We start from the raw sequence: 27926 nt of genomic DNA, 5'->3' as shown, positions 1-27926 counted from the left end.
TTCCGCCACCGCCCTGCGCTCCCGGGTGCCCGCCCCTCCCTTCCGGTGCCGCTCCTGGGCCGGGACCCCAGCCTGGGACCGCCTCGCCCCTCGGGCCACGCCCCTCAGCCCAGCGGGGGCCGCTCCGGAGGGGCGGGCGGGTGGGCGTGTCCTTCTTCGTCCTGGGCGTCGATTGGCCGGGCCGTGGGGAGGGGGTGGGACTGCAGCCTGGGTCTCGGCCCCGGGTCTCTGCCCCGGGTCTCCGCCGCGCATTCTTCGCGGAAGCCGTTCCAGCATCGTTGGCCGGGACGTGAGAGCGGCGCCTCCGGCTCGGGCAGCATGGCTGAGAAGCGGCACACAGGGGACGCCGAAGCCCGGCGGCTCCCGGACTCCTTCAGGGGTGAGCCCCGCGCCGTCGCCCACCGCCCCCAACCCTTCCCTCGGGAACTAGCCGCAACCTGCGTGTCCCAGGCTCGTCTCCGTCGCTTTTAAGCCAAGGGGCCGCTGCTTTAAGCTTCGGTGACGCTGAGAATAGTGGACCCTGCTCCGCGGGCTGGGGGTCAGATTTAGGGATGTTAGGGTGCAAAGTGCACAGCGGCTTGCCTGGCACACGGGGGACGCACCCACTGCAGGGCACGTTTCCAGTACCAAAGCCAAATCAGGGGCTCGCGTGCTCCAGCGGTTGCCAGACGCCAGGCCCTGTGCCATCGCTTCGCGTTCATTATCTCGTGGTATGCATGCGGGCAAGGAGATGCTTAAGCGACTCGCGGCCAGTTAGCAGTGGAGCCGGGGCGCAAACCTGCACCCCACACCCAGGACCCTGCGTCTTCCTGTCGCGCGACTCCCCTTTCCTTCCAACCCATCCCCTCCAGCCAGCCTTTGCTCACCCCCATCAACGGAACTGGAAAGAACCCCTGCTCCCCCAGCCCCACCCATGGCCAGTTTCATATTAATTAGCAAGACAGACCTGTGAGGTTTTGCCCCCGCCCCTCACATATAGTAGGCTATTATTTTTGGAAGAAAAGAAGAAAGTCTCTTTTCGGCATTCTTCCCCTCTCTTCCCAGCTTCACTTTCTGCCCTATCCTGCCTCCTCTTTACTCCCTTTGTTCTAGGGATCTCGCCTTCGGGGCTTTTGTTTCTCACCAGGAATTCCTTTAAGAACTCCCACCCCACCGGGGCCTTCCCTGCCTTGATGGCAGAAACCTTGAGTGGCTCAATGCTGTTCCTCTGTGAAGGAACTAGTACCCTTGAGAGGGCTATCATCTTGAACCTTTATTGGCTAACCTCTTGGGGTGGGGGTGGGGTTCCAATAGAGATAGGTGACGGTCCTCCCTGGGGTGCTGGTTCCCTCCCAGGGGCTCTTAGTGATCCAAAGGAATTATTTCTAAGGATGGAATTTCAGACAGGCTGACATAGAGAACAACATTTTAGGTGGGCTGGGTGGGCTTTTCCAGCACCCCACAAAGAACATGATGTTGGACTTAATGATTCTGATTAGCTGTAAAGCCAGCTTTGTCCACCCATCTCCTTTGCCCAGCGATCCTTCCCAGGGGCATCAAAAGAATTATCCCTTACTTTTCTCTGCTAAGCACATTGGAGATTTACCTTCCCAAATCAGTAGTGTAATAGGAAGGATGTATTTGAAGAAACTGATACTCAAAAGAGGTTGAATTACTTCAGAGTCACCCAGTTTATAAGTAATGGAGCCATATTTTAAATTGGGGTTTGACTGACTCTAAAACTTGCAGTCCCCCTCTTTCATAGTCGGTTGTCTTATCCTAGGTGGGAAGGTGGGTGGGATACTTTCCTCTGTGCCCTGACCTTCTGGTGGGAGACAGAGGGACTGTGAGAACAGTATTAGCAGTTTGGTGAAAGCAGTGGGAAATCTGTAGACATTCTTTGGGAATGCACATGATCTTTATTTATACTTAATATCCCTTTAGTTGTTTTTTCATGATCACAGACCAGTTTTCACTCCTAAGTTCTTTTTCTTGGTTCTACAATTAACTTTTTTTTAGAGAGAATTTATTTTTCCGAATCCAGTGAAAACTGTGTGCTCCTCAGAAAATTATACATACAAACAAAATTTTGCTTAGTCTAGGTTCCCCTTCCCCCCCCCTTTTTAAAATATAAACCTTCGAGATCCAACACGGGTAGGAAAGCCATTACTAGAATTTATTAAATAGAATTTACTGAGTGCTTGCCATGGGTCAAGCACAGCCTAAGTGCTTTACAAACATGATCTAATTGCAGTCTTCTAATAGCTCCACAAGGAAAACATTATCCACCATTTTACAGCAAGGAAATCGGGGCTCAGAGTAGAAAAATCACACATGTGTGTACCTCAGAGCTAGGTTGCAAACCTGGGCTATGTGATTTTCCATTTTCCCTATCCTAGAGCTACCTCCAAAATGTATACCCCAGAGAGGACCTTCTCAGACATCAGTACTTCACTGAAGGTGAGAGACAACAAAGAAAGCGCAAAGGAACCTAGCTTCAATCCAGACCTCTTGAATAAGACATCTCCAGAAGGCTGCTTCTGAGGGAAGCGGTGGAATATAAAAGCCCAAACTCTGTCCTTTTATGACTTTGCTGACAATTAGTCTTAGGAATATATAAACATGACGAAACCTAGGGCAAGACTACTTTTTCTTGAAGCCAGTGCATTCACTTTGTAATGAAATAATGCAGGTGGATTACCAAAAAAAAATGTATTATTATAATTAAGAGACATGTCAACAGAATATATCCCTTTGGGAGAATGCCTGAAAATAAGCAGAATCAAGGGACTGATTTGTTTATTTCAGTTGTTACAGCTGATCAGATTGGGGAGAAATTTGTAACTTCTTTAATAATTAATCTGAGTTAAACCATCAATGGTCATAAATTAACTCAAACCAATGACCAAGTCTAGTTACTAGTAAAGCTGGCATATATATATTTATATTATTTATATATATTTATATTATTTATTTAAATATATATTCATATATTTATAAATATATTTGATTAAAATGGTTCCTTATTACATGTTCTTATTACAAATAGACTATTTGGGTTTATATTATCTTGATAAAGGAATTACAATTGTCATGATAATATAAAGTGTGGAAGGAAAAAGGTTAGAGATTACAATCAGTGGAGAAAAAGTATGTGTCAGTTCTCCTTTCTCCATTCTTTTTGAATCTTTGTCTATACTCTGGGACTGGTAAAGAAACTTAAACCCCAGGCATTTCAGCTGACATTTCAGTAGATTAGCCTCTGAAGATGCAAACAATAAAGTATCTGTCGTAAAGTATCAGACAATAATAATTATACCAACTTTGTCCAGCTGTGAACACACTTATGGTAAGATGGTATAGTGTAGTGAAATGAGAGTGGAATTTAGAGTTCAAGGATCTGAATTGGGATCTCAATACCATCTACCTGGGTCACCTTGGGTAAGTCTCAGTCTCCCGAATCAATTCCTCATCTCTGTCCTGGGCATAATCTTACCCGCGGTAACTGTCTCCCAAGGTTTCAAGAATCAAATGAGAAAATTTATGTGAATGTACTTTTGAAACATTAAAATGTCAGCTATTGAGATAATTCATTAATGGGGAAAACAAAGAATGAAGTTAACAATGACTATTCAGAAAACCTAGTAATTATGCAGGGAATTGAAATTTATGGGCAAAAAGTTGTATGAAAGATGGTTCAAGATGGTTTAGAACTTTATCGTCCTGCTCAAATGTAGTCTGTTTCTCCTGTAGGGATAGAGTCCCCAGGCAGATTGTTAGTCTTGCTATTTTCTCAGCAGTGTTTAGGTCCCAGAAGGCAATTCACTTACTAAAAAGTTTATGTCTATAAACTGTATCAATGTGATCTTTAAGTTGTAATAAAAATAACACTGCTATTTATTGAACACTTCCTGAGTGTCAAGTACTTCTCATTGGTTTTTATATGAGATAAGTATTGTTCTTTTCCCTCATTTTACTACTGAGAAAAGTTAGTGATAGAATTGGAATCTGATCCCAGAACCCTGAGCTCTTAGCCACTGCTTAGCTTCTTGACCTCGGTTGAAGAACTGTGCTTCTGTCTGCACCCCCCCCACCTTTTTTTTTTTTTTAAAGTAAGTTTGATGCCCAATGTGGAGCTTGAATTCATGACCCCGAGATCAGAGTTGCATGTTCCACCGACCGAGCCAGCCAGGCATCCCCAATTTTTAGATAAAGGGATGTTGCCCTCCAAAGACTTTTATGAGAAAATTAATTGTAGATACTTTTAAGATGTCCAAGTAAAGGAGCTGTGTGGAAAAAAAAAACAAACAATGGAAGAGGTAGGAGGGTTTTCTTCTCAATATATTTCAGGTCTGGTCTAAATTTAATTAACTTAATAACATTATGAAATTGTTTTTCTCCAATTTTTCTGGATATAACTGTTTCTGTCTTTCCAGCTATGGGCAATATTCAGCCCATACATATTCATTCTGACAACTGCTTTAGGACAGAGGATGATTCTGAACTGTATTCAACAATTATTTACTTGGCAGATGGTTTTTGAGTATGTATTATGCTCTAGATGTCTACCGTATTAGCTCATCTACTCTTCACATTTAACCCTCTCAGGAGGTACTCCTATTAGCCCTATTTTGAAATGAGGAGACTAACACAAAGAGAATTAAGAAACTTTGACAAGATCATACAGATAATAAATGACAGAGCCAGCTTTGGAGCCATCATGCTATGTTGTTTTAAGAAGATCAAAATCTATGAGGAAGACGGACCTTGAATAGGATAATTGCAAGTATGATAAATGTTTTTTAGAGGGGGTAAAGTGCTTTAGGCGATTTGGAGAGGGGGGCCTATTTAAGACTCAGGGGGTTCAAATTTAAAATTACCGATGACACCCTCACCTCTTTTCCCTTCTGCTTTATGGCTAAAACAGTCGAATGAAGGAAAGCTACAGAAAATCCCCAAGATACTTGGGAAAGAAAATATTTACACTTATTTAATTTCCTTACTCTTTTCGAGCTAGGCAAAGGACTCCCTTTATTTCAACTTGCATTGGAAATCTTTCTTAAAAGGGTTTGTCCGTTCCCTTTTTCTAATATCTCATGGTAAACACATTTTATGATTCAGATCCCATAATGCTTCACCAGTATTGGTTCTTTTGATCCAGTATTTGTAGGCAGAGATGGTTTATAATAGAGAGGAAAAAGTACCGCCTCCAGCCATAGTTCTTTAACTTGATACCCTCCGCCTTTAGCCATTCCAGCCCAGAGACTAATTTCTTCCCTAGAGGTTTAAGGATAAGGGCATTCGAAGAACTATAAACCATGCCTAATTAAAATATTCATTTGAAAGATGGGTTATAGTGTGTGCTTGTCTGCTTTGAAAGCCTCTGCCCAAACGACTGCAAGTTGTAATCTCCAACTAAATACCAACATTTTTTCAACATACATTTATTGAGCCCCTACTGTGTGCTAAGCTCCGCCCCTCTCTCACGCCACCCGGTGTTATTTTTCTCTGTAGTGTGCTGCCTCATTTTTGTTTCTTCACTTTTTTTCTCCATTTCACTTCTTTTCTTCTGTTCTTTCCTTCCCTTCCTTCCATCTTTTTTGTTTGTTTGTTTTGTTTTTTTTTAAGATTTTATTTATTTATTTGACAGAGAGAGACACAGCGAGAGAGGGAACACAAGCAGGGGGAGTGGGAGAGGGAGAAGCAGGCTTCCCGCTGAGCAGGGAGCCCGATGTGGGGCTCAGTCCCAGGACCCTGGGATCATGACCTGAGCCGAAGGCAGACGCTTAACGACTGAGCCACCCAGGCGCCCCTCCTTCCGTCTTTTTTTAAATTTATTTTTCTTTTTTCTTTTTTTTAAAAGATTTTATTTATTTATTTGAGTGAGAGAGAGAGCACGAGTGGGGCAGGGAGGGGCAGAGGGAGAGGGAGAATATAATCAGAAATATTACATCCTGAATATTTATACCTTTCAAAGAATTAAAAAATTGCCAAGACCTTTCATTTTGACCTACTGTTGCCCCTTAAAAAGTGCTGTTTAGGACCTTGCTGTTAGCATGTTTTTGAGACCAAATTCCTAGCCCTCTTATCTCTCCCCACCCAAACAGCACTGTTCTCGGCAATGCACGAAGACGTGAAGTGCTTTACTTGCGTTCAGGGAAAGGGGAAGGAAAAGATTGCCCTTAAATGTTGCTGTTCAGGCATTGCAACAATCCTTGGGCTCATCTTTTTCTTTTTGTGTGTATTAATGCAAACCAGTCTTGAGTTAGATTTTCAGATACTGTGTGAGACCTTTCTGGCCTTTCCCTGAAGAGGAAATCTAGTCTTTTTTTTTTTTTTTTTTAAGATTTTATTTATTTATTTAACAGAGATAGAGAGAGAGCACAAGTAGGCAGAGCAGCAGACAGAGGGAGAGGGAGAAGCAGGCTCTCCGCCGAGCAGGGAGCCCGATACGGGGCTCGATCCCAGGACCCTGGGATCATGACCTGAGCCGAAGGCAGCCGCCCAACCAACTGAGCCACCCAGGCGCCCGGAAATCTAGTCTTTTAACTTTAGAACAGAATCTCAATGATAAATGGAATTTATTATTGTACGTGATTTCCAGCAGTGCCAAGTTCAGTGGACCTTTTAGTAAATCAGCTGATACTGTATCATTAACAACATGTAGTGCTCTGAAATCATGCCTGTGGTATCCTCTTGAAAAGATTATTTTACTGCTCTTTTGGAAGCTAACCCAACAAAAATTACCATACAAGTTGTTGTTGTTGTTTTCATTTGTTTCATGGTTTTGTTTGTTTTCTTCTGTCTCAGCTCAGAAAGTCATTTGCTTTATTACTCTGGGACTGCAGGAGGAATATTTCATACCTACTTTACAGATTTTTGTGAATATTGGAAAGATGGTATATAAGGAATCCAGTTGTGGCTGCCGTGTGATAGACATTCAATAAATGGCTATTATTAGTAATAATTAAAGATACCTCCAGAATGAGAGAAATTTAAGAATTACGCAGTTTCATCTTTTCAGCAAAATTAGTTTACACAATAAAAATGCATGGAAATTTTGCTAAGCATATATGCGATGCAGCAGAGTTTCTGTTTGAGAAAATTGGACATAACCTAAATGTTCATTAGGTTCATGGAATAATGGAATATTATTCAACCTTTAGTAATAAAGAATATGTAGTGACATGAAAAGATGTTCACAATATAGAGGGGAAGCAGATTCAAAGTTATTATGTGTACCATTATTTCATTTTTAAAAAAAGCAGGATAGGAAAGGTTTAGAGGACATGTAGCAAGGCAGAAAAATCATCACCATCTAGAGATAATGAAAGTATAGATAATTTTTCTTTTTTAATTTCTTTAGCTATAATTTCTAATTTTTATAGAGATAATACTTTGCTTTTAAAATAAGAGAAAAAAAGCAATGGTTTTTAAAATTTATGTCAGTTCCCTGGAGATAAGCCCAATTTGAATATTGAGTTAAACAGTGTTGATTGTATAAACTTACATCCATTTTCAAAACCTTGCTTTGGTTAGTTAAACATTTAATGCAGTTTTCAGAAGAGTTGGTAGTAAAAGAAAAAAATTAACCGTGGCCAAGTAGTATTTACAACCAAGTGTCATGGGATCACTAATCTTTAGGAGTTTTCCTACCCAGCAATATCAACCAGTGTATCTCAGGAATGCTGATTGCTCATTATTTGTCTTTTACCTCATACAGCTGGTAGGGAGGATCCAGTCTTCAAAGTAATGAATTAGAAACTTGAAGGGAATGAATTTCATGAAATCTGGGGGAGTAACAGAGAATTTCTCTTCTTTGGCCCATAAATGGTAGAAGGACGAAGGGTTCACTAAGAGCCTGGTGAGGTTGAAGCCTCACCTGTCTGAGGAATGTGATTTGTGTACCTTTAGGAGCTGTAACCAGATGGGGAGGAATTTGAAGGCTTGAGAATGGGGATAGTTTAGGCACTAGAATAATATGAAATGGTGCCATCCCCAGTGTATGCACTGATTATTTCTAGCTGAGCATTTGAGATGTGAAAGACCAAGCCCAGTTTTTGGGATCTCCACTTCATTTCTTGTTGCTTTTCATTTGTAATCCCATGGATTCATGTGGGGCTTTCAAAAACACAACGTCACAACAGAAACTGAGTGCATGCACACATATGCACACGTACACACGAGAAAAGACTGGGCTGGAATAAGAAGAATTGGAAACATCTCTGCCCTCAGAGAGTTTATAGTCTAATATGTTCAGGACCCAGAGCTATGAACTTTGCCTGGAAATAGGCGGCTTGGGGCAGTATTTTAGAAGGCACCAAATGCTGTCAGAGAAGGATTTCTCTGTATTTGAAGTATTTCTCAAGTATTTGTGACCAGTCTGTTCCTTGTTTGGAATCCAGTTCACTTTGGAAGCCTAGACCTGAACCTGGCCACCAGCCTTGAGACTGTTTTGCTATAAATAGGCACAGCTGGAATTAAGAGGCCTTCCTCTGTAAGACTATCAGATTTCATTCTTGGAACTCCTACCATGCTTTCCCAGTTTGGATACTGTCTTGAGAAAGTGCTCCAAACACGAAAACTTCTTTCATGAGGATTTTTTAATTCAGAGGCAAAGGACCGAAGGAGTGAATTGACTTAGGACATGGGCTCTGGGGTAGGATGACCTGTGTTTGAATCCCAGGTCCTCCTCCATCATGTGGTCTTGGGAAAGCTTTGTGGCTTCAGTTACTTAATTGTAAAATGGAATTAAAAATACTTGGGGCGCCTGGGTGGCTCAGTCATTAAGCGTCTGCCTTCGGCTCAGGTCATGATCCCGGGGTCCTGGGATCGAGTCCCACATCAGGCTCCCTGCTCAGCAGGGAGTCTGCTTCTCCCTCTCCCTCTGCCTCTCCCCCTGCTTATGTTCTCTCTCCCTTTCTCTCTCTCAAATAAATAAAATCTTAAAAAAAAAAAATACTTCACAGGCTTTGTAAAGAATAAATGAGATACACATGTCAAGTAATTGAACACAGTGCCTACAACATACTGTCAACAAGTGGGTGCTGTGATCATGATCATCAGTCGTGATGATGCCTGATGGAGCCTTCTGCGCAGGCAGCACTGGGTCCCTGCTTGGAATATCCTCTCAGTAAATATGTCGACAGCCCCACAAACTGTAACTTACAAACCTCCGGGAGATTAACTTAGAGCCCTTTTAGTCAAGTATGCATAGGACGTTCACCTCACACTGTGACACAGTGTGAAAACCACAAAGTTATCTGTAACGTTTCTGGTCTTGCATCCTGCGTTTCAGAGCACTTGACCTGGATGCCACCTTGTGTCGCTCTCCCATGCTCTCCGCCTCAACTCTGCTTATTTCTTGGCCTTCTGTGGATTCAAAGGCCTGCCTCACTGCCATCTTTGCCCTTCCGAGCCCTAACCATTGCCTGGCCTGCCTCCCCCCCACCCCTTGCCAATCTCCCTCCCATTACTAAGATCGTTCCTGGAAATACTGCAGAAGCTTTCTGTGGTCCATAAGAAAAGTGATAGTATCCCTTGGCCTTCTTGGTCCCTCCGCCCTCCTCAGAGAGGAAAAACAAACTAAAAGTGAGGAAGTCACTGGTTACTGAAAGTGGAAAACACAAGCCAGGAAGTGAAGGGGGTTTCCCAGGATGGTAGGGAAGGGTGGTCCCCGGACCAGCTGCTCACACCACCTAAGAGAGCAAGTCCAGACACCCCTCCAAGAGACGCTCTCTTAGAAGAGGAAATTGGTAGAACACCTGACCCTTGTGAGAGGAGATTTAGACCACTGATGAGAGGTTTGAGGTTGAATCAATATGGGAAAAAAGCAAGACATTGGAGGAAAAACAAAAAGTTGTACGGGATGGAAAAATGAATTTGACGTCCCTACCTGGCTTAGCTTTGAATCGCATTTACATATTCATGAAGTGGAAAATTTGATAATGACCTAACCGAAATGATGATATAATTAGAAGGATGGGTATATTTATGGGGTGGGGGAGAAGCTAAATCCTCTTCCGTAGTGGAAAGTCAGTAAGTAACACTCAAAAGGGAGAAAGCAACAAGGAACAAAACCAGTATATTATTTAGAAACAGGGAGGGATAGACCAAAATACTCAGCCAACAGAGCAGTTGCCTTTGAAGAAAGGAAAACTGGAAGAGGTAAACAGGGGACTGCTCTCTTTTTATACTGATCTTGGAGAACTTTGGGACTTTTTAAACTTTGTGCAAGTATAACTGATAAAAAATTAAAACAGAAAAAGCACAGATGCAGGGTGCCTGGGTGGCTGTTGGTTAAGCATCTGTCTTCAGCTCAGGTCATGATCTCAGGGTCCTAGGACTGAGCCCTGCGGCAGGCTCCCCGCTCAGCAGGGAGTCTGCTTCTCCCTCCCTCTGGCCCTGCTTGTGCGCTCTCTCTCAAATAAATACATAATTTTCTTTTAAGCACAGATGCATAGCAACAAAGGCTAAAAAAGAAGGTGAGAATAATAGGGGGAAGAAAAATAGTTAACAGATTTTATTTATAAAAATGTGTGTGGTTTGGAAGAATATTCATCATCTCTGGATTGAATAATTTCCCCCTTTTTATACTCTTATGAAATTCTTGCAGCGGGGCGTGTATTCCTTCCTAGTAAGAAAAAAAGCGATTTCATGTTGCAGGAAAGGAAGCAATTAGAAAGTGAGAGGAAAACTATGTACAAAGATGTTTATGATACATTGTTAATAATCCTAAGAAATCAGAAACAGCATGTCTAATCATCCAGAAAAGGGTAATAAATTATGTGCACATGCCCAGTGAAATAGCATGCAGTTCACCTTTAGTTAAGCTGTCCCCTCGGCTTAAATGCTCTGTACCTTCCTTCCCCACCCTTTTGGTATCTTCCTTAACCATTCCAGACGCACCTCTGACAGCCACCACCGTCACCTACCCACCCTACCCCACTGTCACCTCTGTCCCAGATGTGTAAGTTATCCCTATTCTGTGTTTCCAAAATGCTCTATGGTCCATGTCGAGACACTTGCCACCTAATGTTATAATTATCTGTCTGTCTTGTCCACTGAACCTTCCTGATAGCTAGGATTGCGTCTTACTCACTTTTACCACTTCAGTGCAAAGCACAAGGCATAATAATTATTAGGTGCCTAATACATGTTTGCAGGATAAAAAATAATGTGGGAAATCCTGGTCATGTTAAGTAGATGAGAAAAAGTAGCACCTGCACTTCAGGGTTGTTACAAGGATTAGATGGGAAAATCCAGGTAAAACAGTAGAATGCCAAGCATCAGTGTGTTCAGTGAACAGATGATAAACATGGTGGGAGTGTACTAACAACAATGACAAGAGCTGTATATTTTTTGTTTTCACAGATAGCCCCAGTGCAGGCCTTGGGCCTTGTGGCTGGATTTTGGTGGCTGTCTCGTTCTTGTTCACGGTTATAACTTTCCCCATATCGATATGGATGTGCATAAAGGTAAAGAATACGTCACTTCCGTCTGCAAAGCGGTTAGCCCCTCACCACATAAGCCCACGTTGTGTGTATGTGTGTGGAAAAGGGAGAGAGAGAGAGACCTACTGGCCTGAATTCTTTTTCCTTCATCTCTCCCTTGGAAAATTCCCTCTAGTCACCTACTGTAATGGAATTTGGGGACTTCCTTTCAGCCATGGTCCAGGCAGTCCTTCTCATAGGTTAGAGTAAGGACCCCCATCTGAAATCTTCTGAGATCAAGGATGTGGGGTGGTCCTGTCCAGAGTCAAGACGCTGAGGTTTGTCTCCTGGCTCCATTGTTCACTGTGTGACCTTTGCCACGTTTCCTCCCTGTAAAACGGGAGGAAGTAACAACATGCACTTCATAGGGCTGTTGTGAGGATTAAATGATGTATCTAAACATACTTATCCCAATGCCTGGCATATGGCAAGGGCCCCCCAGTTGCTGGTTATTTTTTCCATAAAGTTATTAATACTTCGATAAATAACTATCATTTACATATTCCTAAGAAGGTAAAATATGCTCCAAGAATTTTCAGATAAGTTTATTATTATAATTTAAGGAATTGGGAGACAAACTGTGGGGAATTTAGTTGTTTGTTGTTGTTGTTGTTTTGATTTTTTCTGTATTAACAATGCATGAGTAACTGAATGATTATGTTAACAGCTGAGGAGTAAAGGAGTTGCTCCTATATACTACCCTATACTTCCCAAATTTTATACAGTGAATATCTATTACTTTTATAATCAGATAAAAAAATAGTAAATACATATTGTGCTTGGTAATTAAACACTGGACATGTTATTTATAGATACTGTTTGGATTTTATTTTATTTTTTTTAAGTTTTATGTGTTTAAGAAATCCCTACATCCAACATGGGGCTCGTACTCATGACCCCGAGGTCAAGAGTCACATGCCCTTAAGACTGGGCCAGGCAGGTGCCCTGATACTGTTTGGACTTTAGAGAAAAAAAAAAAAATGGAGGCACCTAACCTGTTTAGAGCAGAATATATATTTAAGAAGCCATCTATAAATATATAGCATATATAGATATTTGTACTCTTCATGTTCAATTATTATTTGTGTTTTTAATCCAGATCATAAAAGAATATGAAAGAGCCATCATCTTTAGATTGGGTCGCATTTTACAAGGAGGAGCAAAAGGACCTGGTCAGTACTAGAATTCTGTGTGGGTGGCCTGGAGACTGAAATTCTTCCTCTTGTTGATGTGAATTCCCTTATGTGGGTCCCTTCTGTGTTGACTTGGAAAAGAGTGCCTGTAACAGAAGCCGTATAACAATAGTGGTGGTGCTGGCCAGTCTTGCTACAGTCACCCTTTCCTTCCCTGGCTCCCCTCCCCTTCCCATCCCCGCTGATAAGATTATTTTAGGCCAAGAATAGCCACAGCTGTGGAAGTTTGAGCATGGGGAATTTCTACTCGCTAAAGGCTCTCTGGATTTTGTTCTCTGTGCCTTATTTTTGGCAAACTTCCCTTAAGCCCCTACTGTATTCCAAACTCTGGGAATTCAAGGGAGACTAAAATATAGTTCCTGCCCGCAAGGAGCTTGCCCTCTAGTGGACGCCAAAAAGAAAGCAGTTACAATCCCGTGTGCTAAGTACTATGACCAAGTCATTGCAGATAGCTGTGGAAACCCGGAGACAGGTGACGGACCCCAAGTGGGAGGATGAGACCAGGCTTTGGAGGTGACATCTTGGCCGAGTCTTGAGGCATGGAGAGGTGTTGGCCAGAGGGGCGGTGTTCCCGGCAGAAACACAACCTGTGCAGAGCCATGTCGAGGGGAGTATGGCGGCCCAGGGGCCTGCAGGTCGCTCAGCCCCAGGGAGAGCATGGAGCTCGAGGAGAGGGGAGCGGCCGAAGAGGGGCGCCAGGGCAGGTCATGCAGGACCTTGTGTGGCCCATTAAGGGGTCCGTAGGTCAGGAAAGATGGTTGTGCTTGCGGCTGAGAAAGTGGGTCAAAGGAGAGAACCTGGAAGGCCTAGAAAGACGTGGGAAGGATTGCGTTGGTCTAAGTGAAAACCAGACAGCCAGTGGCGGTGGAGTTAGGAGATCACATCGCGGGCCTCAGAGGCAGCAGTTAGTTAGCAAGGGGACGGCGCTCCTGGCAGCGGGCTCGTGCACCGAGACGACCTGGCTTCCTTCCGTGGGCTACGTTGAGAATTAGAGCGAATGGACGAGGTGCCAGGGTCTCTCGCTAATGTTCTGTGTTTCTTTGTTGCAGGTTTGTTTTTTGTTCTGCCCTGTACTGACAGCTTCATCAAGGTGGACATGAGAACCATTTCATTTGACATTCCTCCCCAGGAGGTAAGGTGACGGTCCTTTGCCATCAGTAACAGATGTCACGTGTGAAAGCAGCTGGCAACAAGAGCAGCACAGAATATGGTGGTGCTGAGAGCACGGGTGTAGAGCCTGTCTGCTGTCACCATTTTCTAGCTGTGTGACTTTGAGCAAGTTCCTTTACCTCTCTGTGCCTTATTTTCCTCATCTGTAAAATTAGAGGTTATAATAGTAGGACCTACTTTTTTTTTTTTTTTTTGAGATAGAGAGAGAGAGAGAGAGCACAAGCCAGAGGTGGGGGGAGAGGCCGAGGGAGAAGCAGACTCCCCACGGAGCAGGGAACCCGGATGCGGGACTCAATCCCAGGACCCTGAGATCATGACCTGAGCCGAAGGCAGATGCTTAACCGACTGAGCCACCCAGGTGCCCCAGTAGGACTTACTTAGAAGGTTCTTGTGAGGACTGAGACGTTATATGTAAAGTGCTTAGAACAGTGGCTGATAAACAGTAAGTGCTACATCCGTGCTTATTATTACCAAGTGTAGCGTAACGTTAGCATTATCATATTTGTCATCCTTTTGACTGCCACATTTCTCTGCTATGGGTTTCTGATAGAAAATCCAGCTCAGTACAATATTCTTAAGGTTCGTGATTGTATTCTAGATAAAGAATTAGGAGCTGCTCATTTGGCATTTTAGATAAAGCATATAATGTTTTATAATAGTAATTTTTTTTTTAAAGATTTTATTTATTTATTTGACAGAGAGAGAGACAGCAAGAGAGGGAACACAAGCAGGGGGAGTGGGAGAGGGAGAAGCAGGCTTCCTGCGAGCAGGGAGCCCAATGCAGGGCTTGATCCCAGGACCCTGGGATCATGACCTGAGCCGAAGGGAGACGCTTAACGACACCCAGGCGCCCCTATAATAGTAATTTCTCCATGCTCTTTCAAACTACTTTGCAAGGAATGTCACAGTTGAAACTCACCGCAGGATCCATAACTGCCGAGGGGCAGAGGGATCCCAGCAGACCGGACTGGCAGAGCCGAGAGCGACGGTCCGCTCAGTGGGTTCTTCGCCGAGTGCTTTTCCCACAGCTCCATACTAAATGCACCCGACGTGCACTCCGTCACGGCCCGGGACAGTGAGGGCCATCCTGGGCCGCATGTCCGGGGAGGTATCATCACCATCACCGGGGCAGATAGAAAGCCTGGAAACAGGATGAAGGGAGGGACAGAAGAATTGTGTCAAGTGTTTCCTGGCCAGAGGCCAGGTGCACAGCAGGGTGGTGGAGCCTGGCCGCGCTGGTTGCCTTCTCTTGTCCCCGAATCCAGGAACCGGTGTAGGAACCTCCTTCCTGATGCCAATCCAAGCAGTGGGTGATGAGGTCAGACTTTATCATCCACATGCACGTAGGGACACCAGGAATCGCTTTTACCCACGAGAACAGGGCTAAGAGGCATGCTGTATTCTCTGCATGTTTTCCCATCTTTCAGAGAAGATTGAGCCTCGGAAGGAGCCCCTCGCTGGGTAGCTGGGAGTCCTGATGTCCTCGATAAAGGTGGTGGACATCTGGCAGGCTTGCCGTAAGCCGCTCCTTCCGGCTGCTCTCTCCTCTGCTGTGGGCCGCTGACTCGCAGCGGATTGGCACCTGGCGAGCAGTCCTTTCTGCGACCCTCTGTGAACGTAATATGAAGGAAGAGAAATACTCCGCCGACGATGAACAGTAGCAGCTGTCGAAACCTCTGGCTGTGGCAGTCACAGGGGCAAGAGACTGTTTAGAAAGGATACACATTTTCCTATCACATCATGGGAAATAATTCATTTTCACACACAGATGGTGATACGTTATTAGAAATATTTTTAGATTATCAGAAAAAAAGTAACTGCTTTCCTGCCTGACAGGGACTAAACTGCTATGGAAGCCCATTGTCATTACTACCTGCCATTTACATAGCCCTTTACACTTTCAAAAGAGCCTCCTCGTTCTACGGGATCTTCAACTTCAAAGCAATTGGCAAACCATTTGCGTAGAATTGGGCAGCATTATTAGCCCCATCTCACAGGTGAAGACTCTGTAGGTCAAGCAGGTTAAGAGCCTCACTAGAGATCACCAAGGGAGGTACAGGGGTTCAGCTCAGGTGTCCTGACCCTCCCTCCCACGCTCCGCCTCAGTCACACTCTTCCTGGGATCACGTTTCAGTTCATCTCTCGGTTATTCACTACCTGCTATGTATCCAACAATCCACCGCTGCTAGAGATAACAAAGCCAAACTGCCCTCAAGAAATGCATGGCCCAGTAGAGAAGCAATGAGGCCAACCAGCAACACAGTCCCTGCAGTTAGGTGCCCGGGGAAAAGTGGTTAACCCTGCCCGGTCAGGGAAGTTTCCCAGAGGAAAAGACACTTGAGCTGTGTCTTGGGTAATGAATAATCGCGTGCCAGTCTGCTGGTGTGAGGGAGAGGAGGGGAGAGGACATCGAAGCAGAGGGGACGCCTGCACGAAGGCCTGGGGCACGGAACGTGGTGCTCGGGGGACCTACACCTTGTCCTGTGCGGTGTGTGTGCGGGAGGGAGCAGGAAGCAGTGAGGCCAAAGGGCCAGCTGTCAGAGGACCTGTCCGCCAAACTAGGAGCCGCCCTGAAGCGGGGAGGGAGGAAGAAGCATTGACACATCATGTCCTGGAAAGCATTTTTATGTAGCATGCTATAAAATATATTTTTACCCTGACCTCACCCAATAACAACAGTCCCCATTCCCTTTTTGTTTGACTTCACTGTACCGCCTCAGAGAGTTCACCAAGCCCAGGCTCTGCCCCAGCGCCGTGCCATTTCGTGCATTATGCTCCCTGCCTCGCATACTCTGCCGCCACCCTCGGGAAATTACTTCTTCCTTCAAGACGTACTTCAAGGATCACCCCTGCCCCTGACAACTGCCCCTCCTTTGTCCCATCAAGGCTCCCTTGATCCCCCACCCTCTTTGAAAGTGCCCGCTGTGGAGTGCTGTCTCAGAATTTGTTGAATGATCGAAGGAATTAATGAATAAGTGAATGTATTTTATTAAAATTCTAAAGGCATCGTTAGCTTTCGGATGCTTTGTTGTCTGAGTCCATTCGGGCGGATATAACCAAATCCCATACACTGCGTGGCTCATAAACAACTGGAATATATTGCTCACCGTCCTAGAAGCTAGAATCCAAGGTCAGGGGACCAGCAGACTCAGAGCCTGTATGAGGGGCTGCTTCCTCGTCCATAGACGACCATGAGGGTTCAACCCCCATGACCTAACCACATCCCAAAGGCCCCACCTCCTAATGCCATCACATGGGGGGTTAGGGTTCAGCGTCTGAATTTGGAGGGCACACAACATTCAGTCAATAGCACTTACTAAAGAAAATCAGCCGATGTCTTAAGATGTTCCATAGAATAACATTGCTTACACTTACATTAAAGAAGGAGTTGGTTGGCAGGTGTAAAATGGCTTTCTTGCTATTCCAGATCCTCACCAAGGATTCGGTGACCATCAGTGTGGATGGTGTGGTCTATTACCGCGTTCAGAATGCTACCCTGGCCGTGGCGAATATCACCAACGCCGACTCGGCAACCCGTCTTTTGGCACAAACGACTCTGAGGAACGTCCTGGGCACCAAGAACCTTTCCCAGATCCTCTCCGACAGAGAAGAGATTGCACACAACATGCAGGTGAGGCTGTGAGTCCCCAGAAATTCAAAGATGAAGTCAAGGGTTAGTGGTTGTTTGACAACTTTTGACTAATTCCAACTGGGGGGGATCACTGGCCTGCCTTTTTCTCTTCACAGAAAGGTTTTCTCAAACTCGATGGAAGGGAATATTTTTTACACAAATAGCTCATGGGTGAACAGCTCAGATGCATGCATTATATTTTTATTCCCTTCAGTGTAAGGTTTGTTTTTTTTTTTCCAGAATTAGCATTAACCTTTTTTCTTTAGCGTAATAATTCTGAGGCCATTCTGCAAGACCGTGTGGGTGTCGTTAAAGCTCTATTCTCTGCACGAGTCCCGTGACTTCCCTTGTAACTCATATGCGTCCCAAGCTTTCTAGAGTAATAGATTATGAATTAAACCTGACTTGTTCAAAGAAGATAAAGGACTAAAATCCGAGATCTTGTTATTTGTATAAACGTCCTTGTGTGTCAAATCTGTGACCTTAGCTGATGCGCACAACCACTGTAGGAAACAGAAAGGAAGGTTTCGTTCCTCCCATTGTAAAGAGACGAAGTGGAAGCGGGAAGAAGCGCTGTGGCTTACACGGAGTCACATTAGATCAGGAGCCAGCTGGCCACCTGCTTTTATTAGTGACGCGGGACTGGGATACAGCCATCCCTGTGGCTTTTGACCCACATCGGCACGGTTAAATAGTTGCAAGAGAGACTGAAAATAATCACGGTCTGGCCCTTTGAGGAAAAGTTTGCCAACCCCTGCATGAGCTTCTTAGTAATGGAACCAGGATCAGCTCCCCGGGGCCTCGGCCCCCGCAGAAGGTAACTAGCCTCTCTCCCGGCGCCCCCGCCAGCGCCCTGTCTGCTCCCGGCCCAGAGGTCTGCCGTCGGCCTCTGGGCTGGGCTGAGGATTCTTCGCTGGCCTTCTGTCTTCCAAACAGTGTACGCTGGATGATGCCACTGATGACTGGGGAATAAAGGTGGAGCGCGTGGAAATTAAGGACGTGAAGCTGCCCGTGCAGCTTCAGAGAGCTATGGCGGCTGAGGCAGAAGCGTCCCGGGAGGCCCGCGCCAAGGTAGCCTTGCTGTCTTGCCTTGTCTTTTTTTTCTTTTTTCTTCTCTTCTTTCTTTCTTTCTTTCCTTCCTTCCTTCTTTCTTTCTTTCTTTCTTTCTTTCTTTCTTTCTTTCTTTCTTTCTTTCTTTTTTTCTCTTTCTTTCTTTCTTTCTTTCTTTCTCTTCCTTCCTTCCTTCCTTCCTTCCTTCCTTCCTTCCTTCCTTCCTTTCTTCCTTCCTTCCTTCCTTTCTTCCTTTCTTTCTTCCTTTCTTTCCTTCCTTCCTTCCTTCGTTTGTTTTTCCTATTGAGTTCTCTTCTTAATTACAAAACAGTAAAACATTGTCGTTATAAAAATGGAAGTAATCCTAAAGCGTTGAGTCAAGTTGAAAGCCTCCCTGTCGCTTCCAGCCACATCCCCCCAGGGGCCACCACTCGTGACAGCTTAGTGTATATACTGGGGCTTTACCTGAGAGGGTGTTAGACTGCTGGCTTGTTTGTTTTACGAAAGTAGGGTCGTACCATACCTATTGTTCTCTGCCTTGCTCGTTTCGCTGAACAACATCCTGTGAGCACAGCGGTGCGTGCAGAGCCACCTCATTCTTCTGTGACTGCGTGTCCCACACTCTATGTTCCTGGTCCCCCACTAAGCACAAATTAACAGTTCTGACTTCAGAGCAGCTGGGCAGTCCCGTCAGTGTGCTTACCATTCATTCCTTCCTTATTTTGTTTCTTTCAAAGATTTTATTTTATTTTTTTTTCTAAGTCATCTCTACACCCAGCGTGGGGCTCGAACTCACAACCCCAAGATCAAGAGTCGCACGCTCTACCGACCGAGCCAGCCAGGCACCCCTCCTTCGCTATTTTTGTTTTCTCTTTCATTCTCTCTTTTCTCAGGATCTTCTTCCTCTCTGTCCTCTTAACTTTTTTTCACTCCTCTTTCTCTGATGTCTGCTTTTTCCCCTCTTTCTGCCTACCTCTGGAGCCCGCATGGATGCATGCCCCCTATGTGGGGTATCGAGGAAATATCTATTAATCTAACCTAGGAAAGAGGATTTCTGGAGCTAATACATAAGGACACAGGGATATCTCGCCAAACCCAAGGTTGGGAAGCAGACTCAAGTCTCCAGAGTTGGAGCCAGGGACCGCAGTGCGGTCAGGACTGAAGGGAGCTAATCATTCCATCTCCTGGGCCCCACCTCACTGCTGACAGCTTGAGGGCAGAGCATCTGACTCTCAAGTTTACACGCCTCCCCAGTTGAACACTAAAGGGGACAGACCAGCCTGCATTCCACATTCACAGCAGAGAGATTTTCTTTGGTCAAAATTTAGTCAAAAGGGCAAAGTCAGATATTAATAAGGTCCCACATCCCCTTGCGCGTATATGAATGGGTGGAGGAAGAGGGTCAGTTCTCATCAGAGGGGTTGCTGTGGACTCGACAGATCTCCCAAGACTCAAGGGGCAAACCAGTCTGTTGTTTTGTTGGAAAATAGTAGTAGCTGGAGATAATTGGCTAAGTGCAGAACCCTACCCTTCGAGTAGGAAGCCCTTTAAGCTGCAAATCAGGCACTATAATTTCTTAGCCAACACCGAATAGAATAGTAGCTCCTTTGACACACTATGCCCAGAATTTTCTACTAACCAGAATTGTTAGGTTTTCCTAACATGATAATTAATGCTTATGAGGACGACCTGGTAATACTGCAGAACCCTCAAGTGCTCTCTCTCTCAAAGTCATCACAGTTAGAAAACTAAGTGGTATTTCTGGTGACATTAAATATGCCCTGCTATAATCTAATGAGTATTTTGAAAATTAGGAATTGCTTTTACCTAGAATATGTCATTAACCAACAGCCCCATTTCCAAGCCATATCGAATGGAACTTATCATACATAGACGACTTAGAATGTCAGAGCCCGAAAAGTCCTTAGAGATTACCTTCAGAAGGTGACAAATAACCTGGCCCAGATGCTGCCCCTCCACCCTCCTATTCCCCTGCTGGTAATTAACCACAGCACTGTTTTCCACTGAGTCTAAGCTTTGACCTCAGAATCCTCCTATTGCCCTCCAGGTGACAAGCCCCAACTGCTTGGAATTGGCTCTAAAAATGAAACTTATTTGCCATCCCACTATTCTGATGAAAAAATTGAAGCCCAGAAAATTTATGTGATTTCCTCAAGGCCACAGAGTTGATGAGTGGCCGTAGAAATTAAAAATTGGAATTCCCCTCTGCTCCTCACTGCCTCCTCTGGGCTTCCCGTGATGCACGGAGCCTCTGTGCAGGTGTTTTCACCAGCTAGGAAAGAGAATCCCTGATAACAATGGGAAGAGATAGAGGAAGCCGGTTAGAATGCTGAATTACTGTGCTCCCACTTGGATGAGACCGTAGGGACCATCTAGAATATTCTCGTGGACCTGGGCACTGACTGTCTTTAAAACTAGGGTGAACACATAGCATCACAAGGAGTCTCTCCCTTCCGTAAAATACAGCAGCCCTGCAACCACCATAAGGCCAAAAATTCAAAATCATATATTCAGGTTCTCACGGAAAATAGGGAGTCTGTTTCTTCAATATATAAATTGTGAACGAAAAGGGTAGGAGAGCCTCTAGACTAAGAGACTTCAGAGAGAAATTCCTCAAGTTAATTAGCCATCAAGGAAATGCAAATTCAGATCACAAGCAGATGCCACACTAGATAATCACCAGAATGGTTCTAAAAAAAGAAAGAAAGAAAAGGAAAAGAACCGGGTGTGGGTGAGGGAGGACCTGGTGCTCTTATTTTGTTAACGAGACTGTAAATTTGGTGCCTCCACTTTGGAACACCGTCTGGTGGCAGCGTGTACCCGACAGAAAGGCCTGTACTAGAGTGTTCACAACAGCTTGTATTACCCTGAACTGGAAACTGCCCGCATGTCCCTTGCCGTTGAATGGATAAAGTATGCTTTATTCACACGAGGGAGCACCACGCAATGAAGAGAATGAACGTCCAAGTGCTCGCAAACATGGTTTGAGAGAAAGGAGCCGGGCACAAAAGAGGACAGATTCTCCCGCAAGCTTGACAGCACGTTAGCCGAACCTCTTTCTCAAGTGTTTAGACCCGCTCTTAATGGCTTGAGATGTAATACCTTTTCCGCTTGCATCCTTCCAGATTTCCATTCTCATAACTCTCAAAAGAAGGCCCGGCACGTGCTTTCAGGCTCATATTCCCGGGCCTAGTTATCTATTAATTGAGAGGGTGGAGTGCAGAAACGCAGATGCCCTTTCTGTGCCCTTCTCAGACCAGCCCGCCCGGGCTCTGGAAGGAGACAACAGTACCAACCTCACATACCTGAAAATGCCCGACTCGCAAGTGATGGTCTGTTGAGACGAAGTGTTGCTCGACATGGGGCTGCTGGGCGTTTGGCAGAGGCCCCACGCCCCACAGGTAGTTGGCTCTGCTTTCTGAGATCCCATTCACGGCATCTACGGGGCCTGTGTTTAGATGGATCCAGAGGTACTGCACCCACGTCTTTGCCAGCCTGCCCAGAGCTGCTTTTCCATTAACAACATGGCGTGCCTAGCCTGGTGGGTCCGGCTGCCCAGCCAAGAGCCTGTGCATTGACTGGTAGTGGGAGATGAGCTAGCCTTGCAGCTGGTCCTTGTCCAGACCAGGAAAAAGAAAAAAAGTGCCTTATCGGCCGAGATGACATGGAAAAAGCTAGAGCCTGCCGTTCTCGGGGCAGGGGCTTGTTTTGCATTCTGCACATACGGTGCCTGCCTTAGGGCACGGGTACGTGAGTCACTTTGAGTGTACCTGGTTCTTGCCCCTTCTCACACACCTACGTAGGACGTCCTGATAAATTAAGGTTTTTATCCTCTAAACTGAGTGCCTTCTCTTGGTAATACCATATCCGATAACCCCCATCTCACCTAATGGGACGACCCAGGCAACCGAAACCTAGAAACCCGGGCCCCCGCCTCTGTTCCTCTCCCTCCCTGTACCCAGTCAGCCTCCATACTGCTGACTTTCCTCCTGAATAGCCCCCCAGCCCATTCCTCCCTCCATCACCACTACCAGCAAATCGCCCTGGTCACTCTGAGGCTGTCCCACTAGCAGCTGTCCGTGTCTCCTCACCCGTCCTCAGGCATCTGTCAGTGTGTCTTCTCCAGCTAGATCTGATGAGGTTCCTGCTGGAAACTTCAGCAGCTTCCCACTGCCGACAGGCTGCAGACCAAGCATCCCTGCCTCCGCTTGGCCTTACACCATATTCAGCCACTTACATTTTTTTGGAGTACACCAGCTTTGTTTTATACCTCGGTGCCTTTCCATGTGTGCTGCCTGAAGTATTCTTTTTTTTTTTTTTTTAAATGTTTTATTTATTTACTCATGAGAGGCAGAGAGAGAGAGAGAGAGGCAGAGGCAGAGGGAGAAGCAGGCTCCCGGCCTAGCAGGGAGCCCGATGCAGGACTCGATCCCAGGACCCTGGGATCATGACCTGAGCCGAAGGTAGACGCTTAACCATCTGAGCCACCCAGGCGCCCTGCCTGAAGTATTCTTCTTCATCTTTGTCCAAACAGCAAAGCTTTCGTCCTGTCCTGTTCAACTTCTCTATCTCACCACCTCACCTTCTGCAAAAACTGCTTTCCTCTGAGGGCTGGCACTGTGCCTTGTATCCACCTCTGTCCACATCTGTCACGCTGGAACGAAGTGGTCTGTTTCCATGTCTGTGTCCCCTGCTTGACCAGTTGCTGAAGGAGGCGAGGGGGTCCACTCTCACCCCTAGCTCCTGCACAGGGCTTGACCCCTAGGCCCCAACATTAATGATATAAGTAAATGTGACTCCACTGGTCCTAGGACCATTGCTTCCGATTTTGACTCTCACCGGAGTATTATGAACCACGAATATTTTGAGATCCACGTGGAAATAACCTAGTGGAACTGCACGATTAAGCTGGAGGATCCTGGTATCTTCACCCCTCTTCTCCAACGATTATGAAGTAAAAGGAACTGCCTTCATTTGGCTTCCGAATCTTGTACGCATTAAGGCATAGGTGGATCCAAAAAATCGGGTCTTGACTTCCCACTTGCTATTCCTATACAATAGCCTCCATTTATACTTTCCACACATACTACAGCTTTCTGTCTTCCTAACAATGGCCCGAGGAGGCAGGTGCTGTCCCATTTTAAGAATAAGAAACCGGAGCTCAGAATGTTAAATAACCCCCTTGAGGATACTCAGCTGGTAAGGGTTTAGGTTCGAGATTTGAGCTCAAGCCTGTCTCACTCCAGAGCCTCCCCACCACCCCAGGGATGTTCAAACGTTTATGCTCATGTAACCTCTCAAAGAATTTAGAAAAACTATGTTCCCATCACACATTTTAAATAGACCTGTAAAAATTTTCATTTGAATTGATATATTTGGTTGAGCATATAATCCCTGGCATGTTTTAAATATTGACATTTTACACTAAACCTGTGAACATCATTCTTTTAAATGTATCCAGTGAAATTCAAATAACGTAATGACTCCATCATCTATTTAAAATATGTCAATAAGTTTTTCATAGTCGGGCATGTTTCACTGGGCCTTTTTCTCCTTGAACTTACATTTCCACTCCATCTCCTCCATGGATTTCTTTTCCTAATACAATATATTTCGTCATGAATTATTTTATTACTCTACTGCAACACATTTAGTATCGAAGTTAAAATTAATTCTTAAAAAATTTCCCGTGACTATAAGCAAGGCATTTAAATGTTTCAGAATTTCTCCTCAATATTTTTTTTTTTTTACTAGAAATGCTTCTCTTAACAAGGTGAAGAATTCATATCTTCGTAGCTGGCTATTACTTATTGCCAAAAGATTAAACATCAATTCTAGTCTTAACTTTTTCGTTTTTATAGATATAAGGAGTCAGAACTTTTGTTTACATAAATAAGTGGGTAGAAATGAAAGTTTTGTTTAAAGTCACGCCATGCAATTCTTTGCACTGCCTCTGAATTTATGTGCTAAAAACATACAGCGATCTTCATCAAAAAATATATATATTTTTAAAGATTTTATTTATTTGAGAGAGAGCACAAGCAGAGGGAGCGGTAGAGTGAGAGGGAGAAGCAGACTCCCCGCTGGGTGGGGAGCCTGACGTGGGGCTCGATACCGGGACCCCATGATCACGACCTGAGCCGAAGGCAGACGCTCAAGTGACTGGGCCACCCAGGCGCCACTCAAAAAATAATTTTAATGACCATCAGCTTTCAGTTCACTTCTGTAAAGTTCTCTTTCCTTTCTTAACAGTCAAAGAACTGGAAATCCATTTGACTTGCAAAAGGATTCATATCCAGTCGTTAGTCACTCTCTCAACCCCTACACAGTATTTTGAATTGTCCCTTTGTCCGGTCCCCTGAAGTGTGCGAGAAAGATCACAGTAAAAGAGGATATCTTGATCTCAGGCACGTACTCAGGCAAATCAGATAGAGGAAAAAGGACAAATGGAAACTGGGTAACTAGAAATCGATTTCTTTTTTTTTAATTTTTTTTTTAAAAGACTTTACTTATTTATTTGAGAGAGAGAGAATGAGACAGAGAGCACAAGAGGGGGGAGGATGAAAGGGAGAAGCAGACCCCCCGCTGAGCAGGGAGAGCGATGCAGGGCTCGATCCCAGGACTCCAGCATCAGGACCTGAGCCTAAGGCAGTTGCTTAACTGACTGAGGCACCCAGGCATCCCTGGAAATCGATTTCTTAAAACCATTTTGGCTCGGCCCTGGAAGGTTTAACGTACATACCCGGGTTTGAAGACAGCTGCCTTTTTCTCCATTTTGACCACTCCTTGGTCCTGTCCCGTAGGTCATTGCAGCCGAGGGAGAAATGAACGCATCCAGGGCTCTGAAAGAAGCCTCTATGGTCATCACCGAATCCCCGGCAGCCCTTCAGCTGCGGTACCTCCAGACGCTCACGACCATCGCAGCTGAGAAAAACTCCACGATCGTCTTCCCCCTGCCCATAGACATGTTGCAGGGCATCGTGGGGGCAAAACAGTGAGCCGCAGAGGCCAACGCAGAGATGCGCCCGTCCCTTCCGGGGTAGAGCGGGGACCAAATCAGCCCTTAACCTGTAAGGAGAGAGGAGGGTGGGACCTCGACTAAATATTCCTTCCTCTTTCCTTTTCCGTATGTTGACTGCAAGGTTCTTAGAATGTGTAGTGATCCTAGCAACAGATGAAGATTGTTAGCTTGTAAATACTGAGAAAGAGAAGGTGCGGGGAGGGGACTAGTGATTTATAGAAGATAATTTCTTACTCGTTAAAATATTTAAAACTTCATATATTTAGATCATTATGTAATAGGTTAAATCCCCCTTCTTTTGACTTTTCAGTGGGTCGTTCTGCAACCTCTATCTGCAGCCAGGCCAAAGGCAAGAAAATAGGTTATAACCACCACTTGACGGCCTGGCTGAATAAATGCTTTGCAGAAAGCAGAGACCTTAGGCTACGACCAGCTTCTCTGGGCCACACGTGCCTTACTCCCGGGGAATCTTAAGGAAACATTCTTGCCATCTGTTTACTTTCTAATCCCAGGCCATGTTTCAAAATAATCCTCTCTCCAGAGGAGGCAATTTCTTGCCTGTATCTGTCAACACTGGAGGAAATGGTCAAGATCAGTGAGAAAGATGATCTTAACCCTTGAAAGACTTGTAAATCCACCGCCACAAAAATCCTTTAAGAATAATATGTTTCTTTTCTTTTTTTGCTCAAAACTTCTTTGAGCCTCTCTACGACCAAATGATTCCCCCGTGGTCTTTCAAACCAGCTAAATACTTGTCACAAAAGTGCTTTTTTCTCACTTTTAACTATTTTCATATATCAGGTTCTCAATAGTTTGATTTTTTAAATGACACTTTCTCTAAGTTCTATAAACAACTGTTTATATACCCATTCGAACAGCTTAAGGACTAATACTTTTTTAAAAAATGTCTTCAGAAAGCCATTCTATTTTACTGTCTGCATGCTATTAACTGTTGTACACTGTGAAATATTTTGGTTATCGGTCCCGTTCATTAAATACTATAAGGAATTCACAGTATATTGGGCACATAATAGCCAATGAGCTTGGCGAGACACTGTCAGACTTAGGATACACATACGGATCTCGGTCTTTTTTCTATTTGCAGAATCATCTTTTTCTGTCACTAATGTCGATGCCTAAAGAGGAAATGGTCAGCCCCTCTGAACCACAGTTGCTTATTTTGCAGTAATAGGAAACACCTTCAGTTTCGCAAATGCTCTTGAATCTGAGCAACCTGGCATTCTTCCTGTTGGTCCGAAAACCTGGCTGGCAACATTCCTCCCTGAGGAACTCAAGTTACTCATTTTAAATAATGCTCTTATCTCTTTGGTGAGGTGGCGACCCATAAGGACCAGGAAACAACCCCCTATCCTGGCTGAAAAATCTCTTCTCAGGCTTAGAGTAACCGTGCGTTCCGCTCCTGGAGTTTCCCTATTTGCAGATACCAGTCTTCGCCTCTCTGCCTCGTGGATTCATAGCCCAGTAGGGTGGGATTAAATTGCTTGAGAGGGAGGAAGCATAAAAGGGGTCTAGGGTGAGTGTTGGTGCAAGAGGTTTTTCCACATGGCCTCCCTTTCCAATGCTGTACATAATAAAGTGTGCACTTGTACTCATTTTCTTTGGGTGAGAGTCTGTTTCCGCCTGCATTTAGTGTCTGTGGACTTCATTTTTCAGAAGTGGCCCGGGAGATCCTCCCATCCTGGGCTGGCCGCGTTGGCTTCTTCGTGTGCTCTTTATGGGCCAAAAAAGGAGGAGAGCTTACAATCGTCCATCTGTCGTCTTTCTTGTCTAGGCTCCCTCTGGTGCACCTGCCCACATATTTTCCCTGGGGGGTTTGAGATCCATGGATACCCTGAATGCGTCGCTAGTTTAATTTCCCTTTGCTTTAATACAGACAGGACAGGAACTCCCTTCTGTCACCCAGTGGTCTGTCACATCCCCTGTGCCTTGCACACTGCCTGGCCCCAAGTACACAACCAGTACCCAAGGTCGGACACAGGATCCAAGCCCAGGCCGGCCTCTTCGGCTCCTGTCAGGGCCCACCACAATGACGTACACGTTGTAGATGACCGAACACAAGGTCACTTTTTTGAGGGCAAAAATTGTTAGGAAGAGAAACTATGTGGTTGATGTGATAGTGTTCTCAGTTCACCATTTTGCCTTTGAGAGAGATATAATAGGAAGTCCCAGCGACTCCGTAGCCTCAGGCAGCTTCCTTTCTCGGAGCACTGTGGAGCTCTGTCAAAGGCCACAGCCACCAATAAACTGAAACTGGCCAATAAACCACCTTGAATGGCACTAGAGGAAATGAATTCAGGGGCAGGTCTACTTGCAATTCGTCCTCCCACAAGTTTTCAGGATGTGAGCTG

The 27926-nt window shown here is 45.0% G+C and overlaps 2 protein-coding genes across 2 annotated transcripts; one reads left to right on the top strand and one right to left on the bottom strand.

Moving 5' to 3' along the window:
• Positions 1 to 208: 208 nt before the first annotated feature.
• On the top strand, positions 209 to 27164 carry STOM (stomatin). Its single transcript, XM_032418816.1, has 7 exons — positions 209 to 379; positions 11353 to 11456; positions 12571 to 12643; positions 13714 to 13796; positions 17262 to 17465; positions 18402 to 18536; positions 25340 to 27164. Exons 1-7 carry the CDS (start codon positions 319 to 321, stop codon positions 25532 to 25534), a joined length of 855 nt encoding a protein of 284 aa, XP_032274707.1. The 5' UTR covers positions 209 to 318; the 3' UTR covers positions 25535 to 27164.
• LOC116641207 lies at positions 14661 to 25350 on the bottom strand. Its single transcript, XM_032418817.1, has 2 exons — positions 25279 to 25350; positions 14661 to 15539 (listed from the first exon to the last, which is right to left on the bottom strand). The coding sequence occupies exons 1-2, from the start codon at positions 25342 to 25344 to the stop codon at positions 15258 to 15260; spliced, it is 348 nt and encodes a 115-aa protein (XP_032274708.1). The 5' UTR covers positions 25345 to 25350; the 3' UTR covers positions 14661 to 15257.
• Positions 27165 to 27926: the final 762 nt, after the last annotated feature.

This window comes from Phoca vitulina, unplaced genomic scaffold (genome assembly GCF_004348235.1).
Source record: "Phoca vitulina isolate PV1807 unplaced genomic scaffold, GSC_HSeal_1.0 scaffold21, whole genome shotgun sequence".
NCBI classification, from domain to species: domain Eukaryota; kingdom Metazoa; phylum Chordata; class Mammalia; order Carnivora; family Phocidae; genus Phoca; species Phoca vitulina.
This window is presented reverse-complemented; position numbering and strand designations above follow the sequence as displayed.

What these genes read in the sequence shown, in the direction of transcription:
- STOM (XM_032418816.1), top strand. Translation starts at nt 319, where the DNA reads ATGGCTGAGAAGCGGCACACAGGGGACGCCGAAGCCCGGCGGCTCCCG. An exon ending in GCTCCCGGACTCCTTCAGGG is followed by an intron (nt 380 to 11,352) that starts GTGAGCCCCGCG and finishes TTGTTTTCACAG; the next exon opens with ATAGCCCCAGTGCAGGCCTT. An exon ending in AGATTGCACACAACATGCAG is followed by an intron (nt 17,466 to 18,401) that starts GTGAGGCTGTGA and finishes TCTTCCAAACAG; the next exon opens with TGTACGCTGGATGATGCCAC.
- LOC116641207 (XM_032418817.1), bottom strand. Translation starts at nt 25,344, where the DNA reads ATGACCTACGGGACAGGACCAAGGAGTGGTCAAAATGGAGAAAAAGGC. An exon ending in GCAGCTGTCTTCAAACCCGG is followed by an intron (nt 15,540 to 25,278) that starts GTATGTACGTTA and finishes CTTTCTAAACAG; the next exon opens with TCTCTTGCCCCTGTGACTGC.